The sequence below is a fragment of the Schistosoma mansoni genome, chromosome 2, assembly GCF_000237925.1.
Source record: "Schistosoma mansoni strain Puerto Rico chromosome 2, complete genome".
NCBI classification, from domain to species: domain Eukaryota; kingdom Metazoa; phylum Platyhelminthes; class Trematoda; order Strigeidida; family Schistosomatidae; genus Schistosoma; species Schistosoma mansoni.
The window spans coordinates 23,438,397-23,454,256 of record NC_031496.1 but is presented as its reverse complement, the minus strand read 5'-3'; the positions used below and the strand labels follow the sequence as shown (position 1 = coordinate 23,454,256).

The 15,860-nt window shown below is 34.1% G+C and overlaps 1 protein-coding gene across 1 annotated transcript in view; it reads left to right on the top strand.

The window, feature by feature from the left end:
• Smp_161170 (hypothetical protein) overlaps positions 1 to 8,177 on the top strand; it is an 18,819-nt gene extending 10,642 nt beyond the window's left edge. Inside the window, exons 5-8 of the mRNA XM_018796141.1 lie at positions 1,516 to 1,640; positions 3,324 to 3,546; positions 5,222 to 5,590; positions 7,503 to 8,177. Coding sequence (XP_018650384.1) covers positions 1,516 to 1,640; positions 3,324 to 3,546; positions 5,222 to 5,590; positions 7,503 to 7,976 — 1,191 coding nt within the window. The 3' untranslated portion in view covers positions 7,977 to 8,177. The remainder of the gene's footprint in view (positions 1 to 1,515; positions 1,641 to 3,323; positions 3,547 to 5,221; positions 5,591 to 7,502) is intronic.
• Positions 8,178 to 15,860: the final 7,683 nt, after the last annotated feature.

The window sequence follows — 15,860 nt, the reverse complement described above, 5'->3', positions numbered from 1 at the left end:
TAGACCTGTTGCTGGAAATAACTTTTCTTCGACTGAATTTTCAGGAATTGATCTCCTACCAGGGGGACCACTAAGCGACTTAGAATACGCAGATGACATAGTCCTGTTTGGTGAAGACGCTAACAAAATGCAGAGTCTTCTGTTGGAACTCAGTAATAATGCCAGGATGTTTGGGATGCGTTTCTCCCCATCCAAATGTAAATTGTTACTCCAGGACTGGCCTGCGTCAACACCCGAACTAAGGATAGGGAGTGAAGTAGTCGAACGCGTGGACAACTTCACTTATCTTGGAAGTCTGATCAGCCCTAATGGGTTGGTGTCTGACGAAATCTCAGCACGGATTCAAAAAGCTCGTTTGGCTTTTGCCAACTTACGTCACCTATGGCGAAGACGAGATATCCGTCTATCAATTAAGGGACGAGTATACTGCGCATCAGTTCGCTCTGTTCTACTTTACGGCTGTGAAACATGGCCATTAAGAGTAGAAGATACTCGTAGGTTACTAGTATTTGACCACAGATGTCTTAGAAATATTGCTCGCATCTACTGGGATCACCGGGTAAGTAATAATGAGGTTAGACACAGGGTATTAGGGAACGATGGTAAATCAGTTGATGAGGTCATGAATCTTCATCGACTGAGATGGTTGGGCCATGTGTTACGTATGCCTGAACACCGATTACCACGACGCGCTATGATGACTAGTATTGGGGATGGTTGGAAGAGAGTTAGGGGCGGCCAAACCAAAACATGGCATCAGTGTTTGAAGTCACTAACTTCTAGCCTGAGCCATGTTGGTAGATGCAGACTACCTGGTTGGGGTCCGCGTGACTATCGTAACCAATGGTTGGAGACTCTAGGTGACATGGCTCAGAATCGATCACAATGGCGTAGGTGTATACACTCTTTATCTTCCCTTAAACTATGAGATTAAAATTGATTCATATCTCTCTTCCTTCCTGTACTATATCCTTATATACAACCTTTCTTTATATACTACCACCACTAAATTAATTACTTCTATGAATCCGGTGTTGATCTTGTTGTGCTAACGAGGTATGGCAACTTGGACCGATGCATATATGTGCCTGGTCCTACGTTGTAGCTGACTGACTGACTGAATTTTCACGCGAAAAGATACAAAGGTCTTCTCCAAGTACCTGCTAACGCTAATTGACTAAGAAACAGCCAATCGTATGATTCGGTGTAAGACCTGGTGTTAGGGTCCACCTGCGACCGCATGACTGGTGTGTGCTTTCGATTTGTTCATCTACTAGTCAATAAAGAGGTGGTATCACTCCCGCTAACAATCAGTGAAGTCCATTCAGTTTTAACTGCCATCTGTCGACTGTACATTTAATAATGTGTTTAGGTGAATTATAATAAGGTTAGAGTTTGTAGCATTTAAAATATATATGTTTATTTGGTTGGTCATAATTTGTAAGCTTTGCTAGAATTAATCTCCATGCATGTGGCTGTAAATGACTACTACATATTTTTTATTTTTTTCAACAGGACTTGATAAAAGGATGTTTTGTGCGTATTAACATAGGATTACATCAAGGTGTGCCGATTTATCGTTGTGCTGAAATTGTGGATGTCGTGGAAACTCCTAAAATATACGATCTTGGTGATACTCGGTACATAAATTTCCAACTGTTTTCTGTTTATATATATATATATATATATATATATATATATATATATATATCATTCTTCTTGAGTCACGGTTTGACCTTGTTAATTATTCACTTATCAACCCTGACTGTTTTTTTATTTATTTATTTAAACACATAAATATTGGTACAAAAAACACCAGATAAATATGCACCCCACAAATCTCATTTGATTTGTATGAGGGCTGTGATACTGCCCACGTACCCAAACTGAAGCAGGTGGTTTTCTTAAGGGGCCACACCCCAAGCCTTTGACCTGAAGGTCTAGTCCACAAGGCAGTGGAGCATCTTAAGGAGATGCAGTCCTATGGTAGCCGGTGACCAACGATTGGTTCATACGCCATTTATTCCCTCAGGATACTGGAGCCCATGTGCACCATTGGTTTGGAATCAGGGTTTTCCAACTCCCCTAGGTGAACTTTCCGTGTCCACCAAACCGGTTAAAGCGCCGGACATTCGCTTTTCGTCCTCTCAATTTCGTAAACAACACCCCTGCCATGAGAAGGCAGTGAGTAGGACTTCCCTGACAGAGGCTATATATTCGTGTGGCCATGTGAGAGCATTTCGAGAGGGAGAGCGTACTCTCCCCACTCTCGGCCGTACCATGGCATTTAGGGAGCGTATGTGTGTACACTTCTTATCTTATTCACCATATGTCTGCAACCTATTTTTATTTGGCTATAAATATTGAATAACGGTGGGTTAAAGGGAGTTGGGTCATACGACTTTCCACTGCGTGTCATTTCTCTTCACTCTCCTCTATTCGCTTCATCCCTCTCATTTTCTGTCCAGATCAGTGAGTGTACAAAATATATGTATTCGAAATCCATTCTCGTATTTGGCTTATTTAACCTCGTTATTCACTAACACGATTTAATTCGATGAAATATACGAGGATAGCCGACATGTATATTTCGATGACAATCAGCATACAATCCAATTGGAGTCAGATCTAGGGTTACAATATATATATATATATATATATATATATATATATATATATGGAAGACCAAGAAATAAAAAGAAACTGTCGAAAGTGAAAGAACTATACTGCATTCAAGATCTAGTGAAAAGTGGTTAATCGTGTACTTCGGTCTGAGAAACCGGGTAATATTGTGGTGAACGAAGAACTCAGGTGGGGGAAGACTGATTTATTGTTTAATGCAAAATTACGGAGTTCCTTCGTAAAATATGAAAACTGTACATGAAATACATTATTTGCACATCTTCCTTCAGTTGTCTTTTACATGCTTTATGATTTTTTGGATTCTGTTGTTATTACAATTACTCTTCATTTACATTATTGTTATCTTCAATTCGATCCTCTCAATCTTCTGCTACCAGATATTGCACTTCTGGTTAGTGTTACATACTATGTCTGTCAACATAGCATACATCGCAGTATTATTAGTCCTCACATTTAGTATGTCTCACACTGAAGTACCTTATGAATGAGTCAGTTGTTTTTCTTCGAAGATACATGTTATCAAATACACATATTTACATCCGGCAGCTACATCTCGCACTTAATACAAAATACAGAATATACTGCATATGTATATATATATTTAGAGTAATGTTTTTTGCTTGATCTATAATCGCTACATTATGTATATATATATACACCAAGGATCCTGCTTTTTGTAGAACTAATAAAGGAATTGTAGTTCGTGTTGGAAAAGATCAAAGCACATTTCGTCTGGCGTTCATTTCAAACTCTGATTTTCAGCAAGATGAATTTGACAGCTGGATGCGGCGAATACATCTTGCGAATATGAAACCTCCAACTTTGAATTTTGTCCGAGATAAAGCTGCTGAAATTACTGAAGCAATAAATCGTCCTATTCGAGATGAACGCGTAGTTGAACAGGTTTGTTTCACATATGCCTGTATTAATTTTATCATGATGTATGATTAACGAGTTATTTTATTGAATGAAATCAACATATACGTGTTAGATATTCAACAAAGTTTTTTGTTATGTTGTTTCGCTTGTTTCTTGTCACTTAGATCCACTATAAATAATGATCTCGTCCCATATCAGTGGTGAGTAGTGTAAATGTGTACTCACTTTAGAATACTTTTGATACTGGCTATCGGCATTCTGGTTCACCGAAAAGTGACTCGTATGGTGGTTTGCTATTAAGTATTTGCCGAATTTTGTTGATCCAAGAATTTAATGAGGCTAATTAGTCACAAAATATCAGTTATCACTGTGTTTATTTGTCTGATATCTCAAGATCTTTTATTAGCAATCATTTAGTATTTTTCGGTAAAGTATGTTTTCGATCTTGTGAAAAGTTATGATCTCGAGGTGTGGAAATACTTTTATTTCTACTAGATCCTTATCAAACTTTACATTTGAATATAATGTCATTTAATTTACATAGTAGCTGCAAACTGTTTAATTTTAATCAGTCACAATTAACTTATAACCTAATAAGAATATGCATTAGCCCAAGTTCTCGTACCACGTTAACATGGTCGACTAGTCAGTCAGTTACTACGTAGAATCTGGTTCTTGTGTACATCGGTTCAAGTTGCCATAACACATTAGCACGCAGATTATATCGTCAGACAGAATCCCAGAATAGTAGAGGCATTAACAGTATGAATGATGATTGGAAAGATTAGGCATCGAAAATATGATTTGAGAGCAAATAAATCAATGAAGTAAAAACACAAAAATGTTATGAGGAATTCAGAAGCTCAGAGTTTGGTTGAAGACAAAGGGATAGATGCACCTGTGTCATTGCAGACGATTTTGAGTCACGTCCTTTAGAGTCTCTGACCATTGGTTATGATAATCATATGGACCTCAACGCCTATTAACATTACTCAATCCAGTTGTCAATGACTTCGTTTACCGGTGAGATGATGAGAACAGGTTAACAAGGTAAATAGCAATAAAGTCTAAATAATAACCATTAAAATATTTGCAAGCGGATCAATAATAGTTGAACAAAGAGCAGGTAGAAAACTTCTATATGCAAAATTACTTATGGTGGTCAAGAATTAAACTTGACAGTGTGTGAGATCCTAAATTATCGGCTAGTTAATGATTAACGCTACTATTAATCTCCTAATCACCCGTGAATCCCAATCATCTTTATTTTCTCGCTAATTGTATGTACTAGAGAAGAAGAAAAGCCATTCTTATGGCTAGTGATCCTTTGTTTTATATCAGTCTATCTGTTACATCATATCATTGCCATTTCATCTACCAAACACAATTCTGTTTCATAGTTGAAAGCATGAGTCAATTGAAGCTAGACCACTATGGAAAACCTGAAAACACTAGACGGCCGTTTCGTCTGTTTATTTTGATTGTTCTCATATCATAGATTATTCTTGAAATTATAATCCATTACAACTAACAATGATAAAATAAATAACAATGTTAATTCATAAAGTTTACATTCAATTAATGAGAAATCTATTTGCTGTAATATATTACCATGTATGCTTAAAGTAGGTGTTACATTTCACTTTGTTTGTAGTGATACATTGATATCTTTTTTTTACCATCTTTTTTTACTTCATAGATCATACAATCCAAACGTCGTTTTCAGAAAGCTCCAACAAATTTTGCTTTACGCAAAGCGGAATTAATTAAACAACGAGAGCAAGCAGAAACAGATGGAGATACAGAATTATTGAAACATTTAGATAGTGAAATAGAAGAAATTGAATCTCAAGCTGAACGAATTGAAAGACGTCGAACTTTAGGTTTTAAATCAATTACATCTATAAATCAACGTAATCGTGCACTTAGTGTACAACAAGCTGAAGAAGCTATTCGCAAAGAAAGTGAAGAAGCATTGAATTCTAAGGAAGAAGATCCATTTACACGTGTTCATTCTCAACCGGTGATTGTCACTAAGAAATATTTGGAGAATTTACGTCATAAAAGAGTAAGAATTATATAAATTAAGTTTTTTGGGTGCTTATGTTCTAATATCTAAGCTATCCTAGATCTGTTTATATGTATTTTGTGTTTAATATCTGTGAGTACAGCGCATTTAATTTAACATTGTCTTTGATTTAGTATGTTATTTATCTAACAATTACATTCTTTTATCTCTTAATTGTTCGATCCATGAATAACTATTATGTAATCGAGCAACATCTATGGTTTTTCTGTAACATTTAAAGGAATGATTATTTTGAAATGAAAAGAAATTCGTTACCTTTTTTCATGGTTTATCTATGGGGATTAAATTATGGAAGTAGCTTTAAGGAAGCTAAAATGTATTTTATTCAATTATTCAACGGCATCATGTAGTGTACTCAACAAGCCTAACTGCCAAACAGTATCAGATTAATTGCAACTTGCCATTTCGTGTTACTTATATCAAGATTTCCATTCACTGAGTGGTGATCAAAGTTAAAAGAGTATCCAGATCCTTAGCGTTTCAAAAAATGGCTTCTTAATCACTGATACTTAAAAGCCCTCAAATTCCCTGGTACGGCCGAGAGTGGGGAGAGTACGCTCTCCCTCTCGAAATGCTCTCACATGGCCACATGAATATATAGCCTCTGTCAGGGAAGTCCTACTCACTGCCTTCTCGTGGCGGGGGTGTTGTTTACGAAATTGAGAGGACGAAAAGCGAATGTCCGGCGCTTTAACCGGTTTGGTGGACACGGAAAGTTCACCTAGGGGAGTTGGAAAACCCTGATTCCAAACCAATGGTGCACATGGGCTCCAGTATCCTGAGGGAATAAATGGCGTACGAATCAATCGTTGGTCACCGGCTACCATAGGACTGTATCTCCTTAAGATGCTCCACTGCCTTGTGGACTAGACCTTCAGGTCAAAGGCTTGGGGTGTGGCCCCTTAAGAAAACCACCTGCTTCAGTTTGGGTACGTGGGCAGTATCACAGCCCTCATACAAATCAAATGAGATTTGTGAGGTGCATATTTATCTGGTGTTTTTTTGTACCAATATTTATGTTTAAATATAAATAAATAATAAATGATTCTTAAAAAACAGTGTCAAAGCTGGTAGTGACTTTTACTTTTGATCAGCTGTATTAGATAGAAACATAAATTCATTAATCTTGAAGTTTAATAAAGATATCAATTGATCAAATATGGTTTAAGCATTTTTCAATATCTCAGAAATTTAACACAAGAATAAAAGTCATTTTTTAGTATAATAATAATGAATCAAATTTATCTACAAGATATTAAAGATCAAGAGTTCAGATTGATTAGAATATCTCAAACTATTTTGAACTTTTTCTTCTATATATTTTTCAAATAAAAATTATCATCCCATGTCTTTTTGTGAATGATTATTTGTTTTTATCTAACTAACTTTATCATTTTTATGATCATGAAGTTGCATCGATTTACAATGATCTTAATCTATTTTCATAGTTGAAATCATGAGTCAATTGACGCTAGACCACCATGGAAAACCTGGAAGCACTGGACGACCGTTTCGTCTTATTGTGGGACTGACTCCTCAGCAGTGCGCATCCAGGTTTTCCATGTTGGTCTAGCTTCAATGGACTCATGATTTCAACTATAAAGTTACTGAAATCTCCACAAAAACTTCTGATCTTAATCTATTTATTTTTGGATAATCAGTTATACTGAAATTTGGGATTTTATGCTTCAAGTGTGCATGTTTGGGAAGATCATTTCTATGAATATTGACAAAATTTCAGTCAAATCACGTGTATTTTAACTATTAGTTCACTTTTTTTTGTATTTAGTATATATTTTAAATATCAATTTAAGAATTACGAATAAACATTTTGTGAACTTATACTAGTAAAGGTTGCCTAATGACTACTGTTTGGTTAATTTCATTACAGCTTGGAGTAGTAGCTCAATCAAATACTTCTACCTGTGATTTAAATCAAAGTTTACCTCCACCACCAACTCCTGATTCAGAGCTAAGCATGTCATCTAAACATTCACTATTGAATACACCAATGGGAAGTAATAGTATACTAACTGAAGCACCTGATTCAGTATGTTGGTCATTGGGAGATGATAATAGCAACTTGTCCACACCGCATGATTCTCTTCATGCAATACATAATTTTGAAATAAATATTGATTTGGATTTGGATGGGAATAATGATCAAGCGAATTCCAACGGACGCACAGGATCAACTAATCCTGACGTACGACATTCAACTAGTCCTAGATCACGTGGTACTGCGAATTCTACTCATGATTTTATCAATGGCAGTCCCCAGACACCAATGAACGGTCCATTTGGAAAACCAAATCGTCGATTGTTAAATTTACAAGAGTACAAGAAGCGTCATGGATTAATTTAATTCTTAATTAATATTAAAATATTGGTATTTTCTTTATCCAAACAATCTATCATTACTATTTTTTTCTATGTGTGTGTATGATTAGTCTTATCACACTGGTTCTTTAAATTGGTATGTGCATGTGTATGTATGTGTTGTATATAGACGCCTGTAAGCCCTTCCTTTATGTTTTACACTTTTTTTGTGAAATGTACATAAGAGAAAAAAAAATTAGTCGTAATTATCTCTTTATCAGTTTGCTTCTTACACGAATGGATTTTGTAATAGCACTTGTAATTCGTCAGAGTTCATGATCTCTGTTCATAGGTTCAAAGAGGCGTGTATATTATATGTATCTGATGTTGTCTTACCTTACCAGATATGTATCAACTAGTTGGGCTAATTTAGAACCGAACAGATTATTCTTTATCAATAGGTTGGAACATGCTACGAAATGTCTTATGTATCCACCAAGTCTTGGTAATTGTTTTCCTGTGTGGTTGAAATCAACGTATGCTTTGTACAGTACACTTATAGTCTTGCTGTTTTGATCCGTATGATACTTTTTAACTAATTCGGTGATATAATATCCAAAATGTCATAGTTTTAGAGTAATTTTGCGCATAAATGCAAAAACTAAATTCCTTTAGAGTCGTATGTATTCTCAAATTTCAGTCTCAAGTTTCATGCTTACGGTGGTTTGTTCAGACGTTTTAAGCCCCCTATTTCCTAACCGAGCGAATATTCTAATAAACCGAATAATAATGAGTCCTAACTGTATGTACTCACGCGGATTTTGAAAGGCTTACAATTTATCACAATACTAAATACGCAAAATATGTTACTGAGACGTTGCACTTCCTTGTTTACGTTTTAAAAAAATTTTTTGAGATTCATGCGCTTATTATCTGATAGATGAATAAAATATAAGCTAGCTGTAAACTTTTATCATTGAAGATGAGTGGCAGGCATGACTATTGGATAAACGCTAAATATAATTTTTAAATAATTACAACTTGAATGTATGTTAAGAAGGTATTCATTGTAATATTGCACAACAGATGTTGAGAATTTCTTTCTGTAAGAAAGTTTATAGTAATGGATCAAGCTTATAGTAATAATACTACGACTACTACTAATAATAGGACTACTCATTTTCACTTCTAATGGCATCGAAGTAAAGACAAATTAGGTAACGAGCAAATTGCTAGGGTTTAGTGTGCATGTGTAGTATTCTTCAATAAAATTTCTTCGGACTTAGCAGTTATACTCTAAAAATGTAAATAAAATACTAATCATGTTTGTGACACATAGATATTTAAAAAAATAATGCGAACAATTTGTGGTTTGCTCTTCCTCATGGATGCTTTACGGAATTTAACCGGTTAACCAATAGAATAACTTTGGAATGTTAAATAATAAATAAGGATACAACTAAAAGGCAGTTTGTGTATTGTTAGAGATTGTCAGATAAGTCTCATAGTTCATTCAGCAACCTTCACTAACAAGCTTAATTACGCTATACAAAACTGGTTTCAGTGATATCATTGTTAGTAGAAATTTGAGTTGTTGTCCGCATACCTGAGGACGTTTCACATATGTTATAACTAGAAAGAGCATATTTTCAGCCATGGAATTATTATCGTTCACTTGACGATGGATATGATGTCGTTGTCTCAAAATATTTCCAGATAGTTAGCAAGCAAATGAATTGGAGTTTGCTACACTTTAGTGAAGTCATCGTTATAAAAAAACTAACCAAATTTATGTATCCAAAAGGATATTGGTTAATCGCGCGTTACTTTGGCGACCTCCGTTTCAAGAGTTAGGTATATGAGGCTCTTTTTCATACCCTTACTTATAGTTTCTTTTTATATGAGCTTTACTCGGCTAATTGATCTCTTTTGTCCTAAGTATTCCATGACCTGAAATATTTATTTCTCAGTTTTAAAATCCTGTCTTCATGCTTTTGTCTGTTTTACATTACGGAATATTTATATGGTCAACTTGTAATTAAACAACCATATGGACGACTTTTGAATCCTTATTTTTTATCTTATTATTCAATCAAGACATTTCGTGCTTTCGATGATTAGTATTATTGTTTTCAAGTTATAAGCAGCCGACGACAATCCACGAAATATAACTGAATTCATGATTTTCTGCTATGATTGTTTTTAGTTTACTAAGATTTATAAAGAGGAGAAAATGTATAACATTTTTGAACAAGTTAATCTTTCAGTTAATTCATCGTTTGGGGATTTCTGACTTTCATCTCTTTCAGTATAACATACAAACGATCCGGCCTATTATCACGGAACTATAAGTCAGTGATCCTTTATCATTATTGGCTATGGGATTTTAAGATATTTAAAGCTTTTAATAGTTTACAGAATGAAATGTATTCCATCTAATCCGTTGATATTGTCTCCTCTGTAACAACAACAATTGCAGTGTTCCTTATTTACCTGTAGTTGAACTTCGTCTTTTATTGATCTAATTTGGTTTTCTTTTAAAGTAATAGCTGATTAAACTGGAGTTTTGCGGTTCTGTTTTCGATGCAAATATTCTATATCATTTTTGGGTAATTTCCGGTTCACTTTATTCCTATCAGTTCATTTCACACATCTTGACACGAGCAATAAAATTGAGCCTGACACAATATATTTCAAAGAAATACTGATAAAGAATGTACGGCAATTAAAGCATACGTATCACATGAAATTCATATTCGAAACTTCGAACATTATTCTACCCATTTTGAACTTGGATATCTATCCATCTAATATGATTAATACCTTTCTTCAATTAATTGGTATTAAATCAATCCACTGTCTAGGTAGCAGTTCGGCATTTTATGGTATGTTCCAGAATACAACCCGTTATCTTTTTTTAAGAAAGGAGAATGATACCATATACTTGGATTTGTTTCCAATAAAACTGATGATACAGGGCTCTTTCTAATATTGTTTTTGCGCATTAATTTTAAAACAGTCATTGGTGCTCTCACTTATATTCAGCTGTAGGTAAAATGCTTTTGTTTATTACACTTAATATTCCTTTGATTGTAATCACAAGAATTTTATGAAAGGTAGTGCTACTGAGATGAATGAGCCATGCTGGCCAAGTCTTTTCAAAAAGATCTTGAAGAGAAATCGAATGTCTAAAGTGTTTGATAATATTTCATATATACGTAGCAAGTTGACCACTAATGTAAAACACCTCGAACAAATACGAAGGCATTTACCTGGTGAAAAGCTAGTGTGTGTGTGTGTGCAAATTAGATTATTATCATATATCGGGAGTCACATTCTTGTGGTACCTATATCTGACTCCATTCAGACCGTATGCTAATTGTCATCAAAATATACATGCCGCCAACCATCGTGTATTATTATAGACTTAATTCGCGTTAAAGAATGATAATAAAATAAGTCAAATACGATAGTGGATTTCGAATTCGTATACTTCGTAAACTCACTGATCTGAAATAGACAATAGGAGAAACGAAGTGAGGAAAGCGAAACAAAATGACGCCAGGTGGAGAAGGCGAGTGAGCCAACTTGATTTAATCAAGCGTGACTCGATATTTATAGTCAGAGAAAATTAAGTTGCAGGCACATAATGAATAGGGTAGGTAATAAACATATATACACCCAAATAAAAATAGGATTAATAGGCGACAAGGTCAAAACGTGACTTCAGAAAAATGAATAGATTGGTCTGTTCAGAGGCTAGAATAACCTGCGTGGCTTGACATAGTATCAGCCACTACAATATAATATTAACAATGATGTATATTTACCATTATACTGTACGAACAGTTATGTCTATTATTATGAAATCTACTAATATAAACTGTATCTTGTACATCTGAAGTAGGTCTCAACTACGCCCTGACTCAAATAGGAGTGGAATTCATTGCTACCTATAATCCAGTTGTGCTAAAACAATCATTCCGAGCACGGATATGATACAAATATTTTTAACTACTAATGAGTAGTATTAATTGATAAATGTCATTTTGCGAAACATTTTATCCATGACTAAGCAAATCCTTTTTGATTGATAGGCTTAATAATTCAAAGATTAACATGAGCTTTTACACCAGGTTAGATAGATTTTGTAATGATCGATAATCTACAAGGAACTCCAATAATAATAAATCTTAAGGATTTATATCTGCCGGCCTTTAATATTCGGGACGCCTGAACAGATTTTTTAATAGTCCTAGCGTTTAAAAGATGTTTATGTTTTTGATGAAGTCTAGTGGGAGAATATGGGATGTAGAATTTTCTTTACTCAGAACTTTTCAGTTTTATCCCCATAGGTCCAGAAATGTGATACCGACCATTTTGAAACTCAAGTTACATTGTGGCTATACTACTTTAGCATATTTTGTGTTTTTATACATTATTTATTGAAGACAAATTTATACTTACAAAATTGATGATTATTGCAGAATCTTTCCTAAAAATAATCTTTTGCTCTAGAATACTGCAACCTTCAATTATGGATTTTGCATGTATCCTATGTTTAACAGCATAATCAACTCTGTGACAAACGTTCGTTGAAAATAACTTATAAATCACAATTTTATGTGCCACCTATCCTTTATTTTGACAATCGGATCATAATCATAAACTGGTATGGATTCTCTTGTCATTTCCAGATGTATATGTTATTGTTGATCAGTATTGGAACTTTCTCTCAGTGGTTTTAAACTCCATTAGACTAACCAATAGAAAGGAATCGAATTGGTTCCTAAATATCAATACGTAAACAAAGTAAACGTTTAAAGTTAACCACAACTTTCCTAATGGTGGTAATTATAGTGAATCAATAACCTAGAATACAGTGCTCTGGTGTTTACAGTGGTGAATACTACTAGGTGTTCGTTTGGTCAGCAACATTGGAATGCAGGTATATCTAACCGAACAGTCCTAAATCGATTCCACTGATATTGGCAATTTATAAAAAACATTTTGGTAGTGGTCTTCAAGAACTTTGAATAATGTCTTAAAAATGAATATAATAGAGATATTTGGATACATTCAAATATCTTAAACGATCTTTAATACGAAATGATTGTTTCACACAAAGTAAGCTAAGTTTTCGATGAGCATTTCATCAGTACATTTCTACGCGTACATCTGAGACTTATTCAGATATCGTATCTTTTAAGATGAAATCATTTTACCACTTATTCAAATTTGCATCGATTCAATTTGTTGCACTTCACATCAGGACAGCGAAAGAGTGACAATTCAGATAAGAAGTCAAGGAGAAGAAGTGATTTCAACATTAATGGGGGTTGAAGCATGAGAGATTCGTTTCAAAAGGGATAAATGAGATCAAAGTATGAAATATTGGGAATGACACTTAACTCATGACAAAATAAAATATGTAAAATGTATGTAACTGCTCCGCTGCCGTGGGACTTTCGCCATATCAACATAGTGTGAACTACAACCAAGAAGGTTGCAGCTAATCAAATGTCTTCTTGCACTGTTTTCTGTCCTGTTGAATTTAGGTGTACTGAAAAACATATGAAGAAACAATCTAATACATTAATCAGTGTTTTAGGGATACTTCACTCTTAGGTGTAAATATTGAACTTACTTGCATCCAACATGTCTAAGGTATCACTTATGTTACGAGAAATCAAGATTCCCATCTCATTGTTCATGTTCATAGTTTGTGTATTCAGTGGACGGATGTAAGTGTAGATATTATTGTATAAGTGATGCTAACAATCGAATTTCTTTCGAGAGTCATTACTGGTATAATTGAGACATTCTGTTATTTACTGTTGATGTGATGGAGGATATATTTAGCTCAAAATGTAAATTTCAGAGGCGTTGTGTTGTTCATGAAGTTTCTCACTATAGTGTGGGTTTACGTCATTGGGAGAGGAAATAAAAGCTGTGCGATTAAAATATCCAGCTTATAGAAAAAAGTACCTTCAAAGTGTTATGATTTACAAATGCATGTATTGGTAAATGAAAATTTACTCATAAGGCCGAACAGATCTTCAGATACTTTTCAAGTTCTTTAAAACTGTTTGTTTCTCTGCTAATCTTTTTTGCCAGATTTTTTTCTGAACTACCACATTTATTATAGTATAGAGTTTCCGAAAATGCCAAGAACTTATAATGAAGTATAGTATTTATGAAATATCGATCATATAAGTAGGGTAGTAAGTAAGGTGACATTATGGTATACTCACCCATAGTACTTAAACTATATTCTGTTAACAAAATTTCTAGGAAATGGTAAATAAATTTTATACAACTTTCATGGTTGGAATCGATATGAAAAAATCTATCATAGTCTCAACGTGATGTGGCGAGCAATGAATCATTCAGTTGGAGTAAGAATAACATATAACTGATTTTCTTTAATCCTCTGTATCGTGTAATAATATCTCGAGAAGTAGCAATTATGTAACTTAGTCAATAAGTTATAGATGGTTAGTCGTATGACATGGTTTAATTTATTTCCTAGGTCAAATAAGTCCATTTCACCAGTCTCTGTGTTTTCACTACGCGTCGTCGGATCCAAGTTTTCAGTACCAAGCACAAGTTAATTGAGCGCTCTGTAGACATAATATTGAAAGACATGACATAATGCTTACTGTTTTGAAACCTTCGAATCATAACATGTTCTGCATCCAATTTGAAAAAAAAAACAAAGAAAAGACATTTTCTAGTTGAACACGTTATCGGAAGGAGAAAATCTATGAAGTACTTGTAAAGGTAAATGATATTTACAGCTTTAAACTTCAATATCAATTTTGAAAACCTGGTAATTAATGTTGAACATGCTTATTCAGTAATTTTTCTAGTTTTATTTATGCTGATTTTGTATTACATAAGCTGCATTTCCCATTTCACCATCATTAATCATTATTAGTTATTGTTTTCAAATCTATATTAGTCCTTGATATCATATCCTTCTCCTAATGTTTCTTATTCATACTGACTCGTCATTGACTGAATTGTTTCAATTACTTACGTATCACTTAATCAGTTATGAGGTTTTACCATATTGATTTGGTTCATTGTTATCTAACGGTGAAGATATTTTGCCCTAATTGGATTGACTGCCATTTTCTATTATTTGCTTTAGTTATTTGTAATCTCTTATTAGTTTCCTTAATTATTTTAAAATTCATCATATTTAGAGAACCTTCAGCAGTTAGAATAATTAAATTTACTTAGTATTGTTTGTTTGTATCTTCCCATTAATGTTTAGGACTGAAACTGGTCAGTCTCTTATTGGCATATGTGCATACTGTGCGTATTGCCTCGATATATCCTTAATTCACAAGCATAGTAAGCAAAGATGGATAGTGGATAGCAGTGGAATCAAGTTCGACGCGCGTTTCGTTCTATTTGGGACTCGTCAGATGGATGTACCTGCATCTCAGAGTTGATGTTCACTCTGTGACTCGAACCCAGTACCTTTTGCTCTAAACACCGAAACGCACGTCCTGGATTCCACTGCTATCCACCATCCATCTTTGCTTATAGTTAGAATAATTGTTAATAATTATCAGTTTATCATTCTAATTACGCTTATTTTAAAAATGTTCCTTTCTATGTAATTTTTGAAATATTCCTGATTGTTTCTTGGATTTCATTAAGATAAATTTCAACTCGTTATTTTGAAGCGCTGAGTTTTTTTCGAGCATCCTTTTAGTTCATCTAGATAACGTCTAAGGTATTTAACAGTAAACTTTTAATATTACTAAGGTATTTGCTTTTAAATAAATTCAAGATTATTCAAATAGATCATATCGAGAAATAATTTTTTCCTACACAGAACTGCACTTTTTTGAAATTGACCAAACGAAATGCTCAATTAGTCTATATCATCATCATCATCATCATCATCATCATC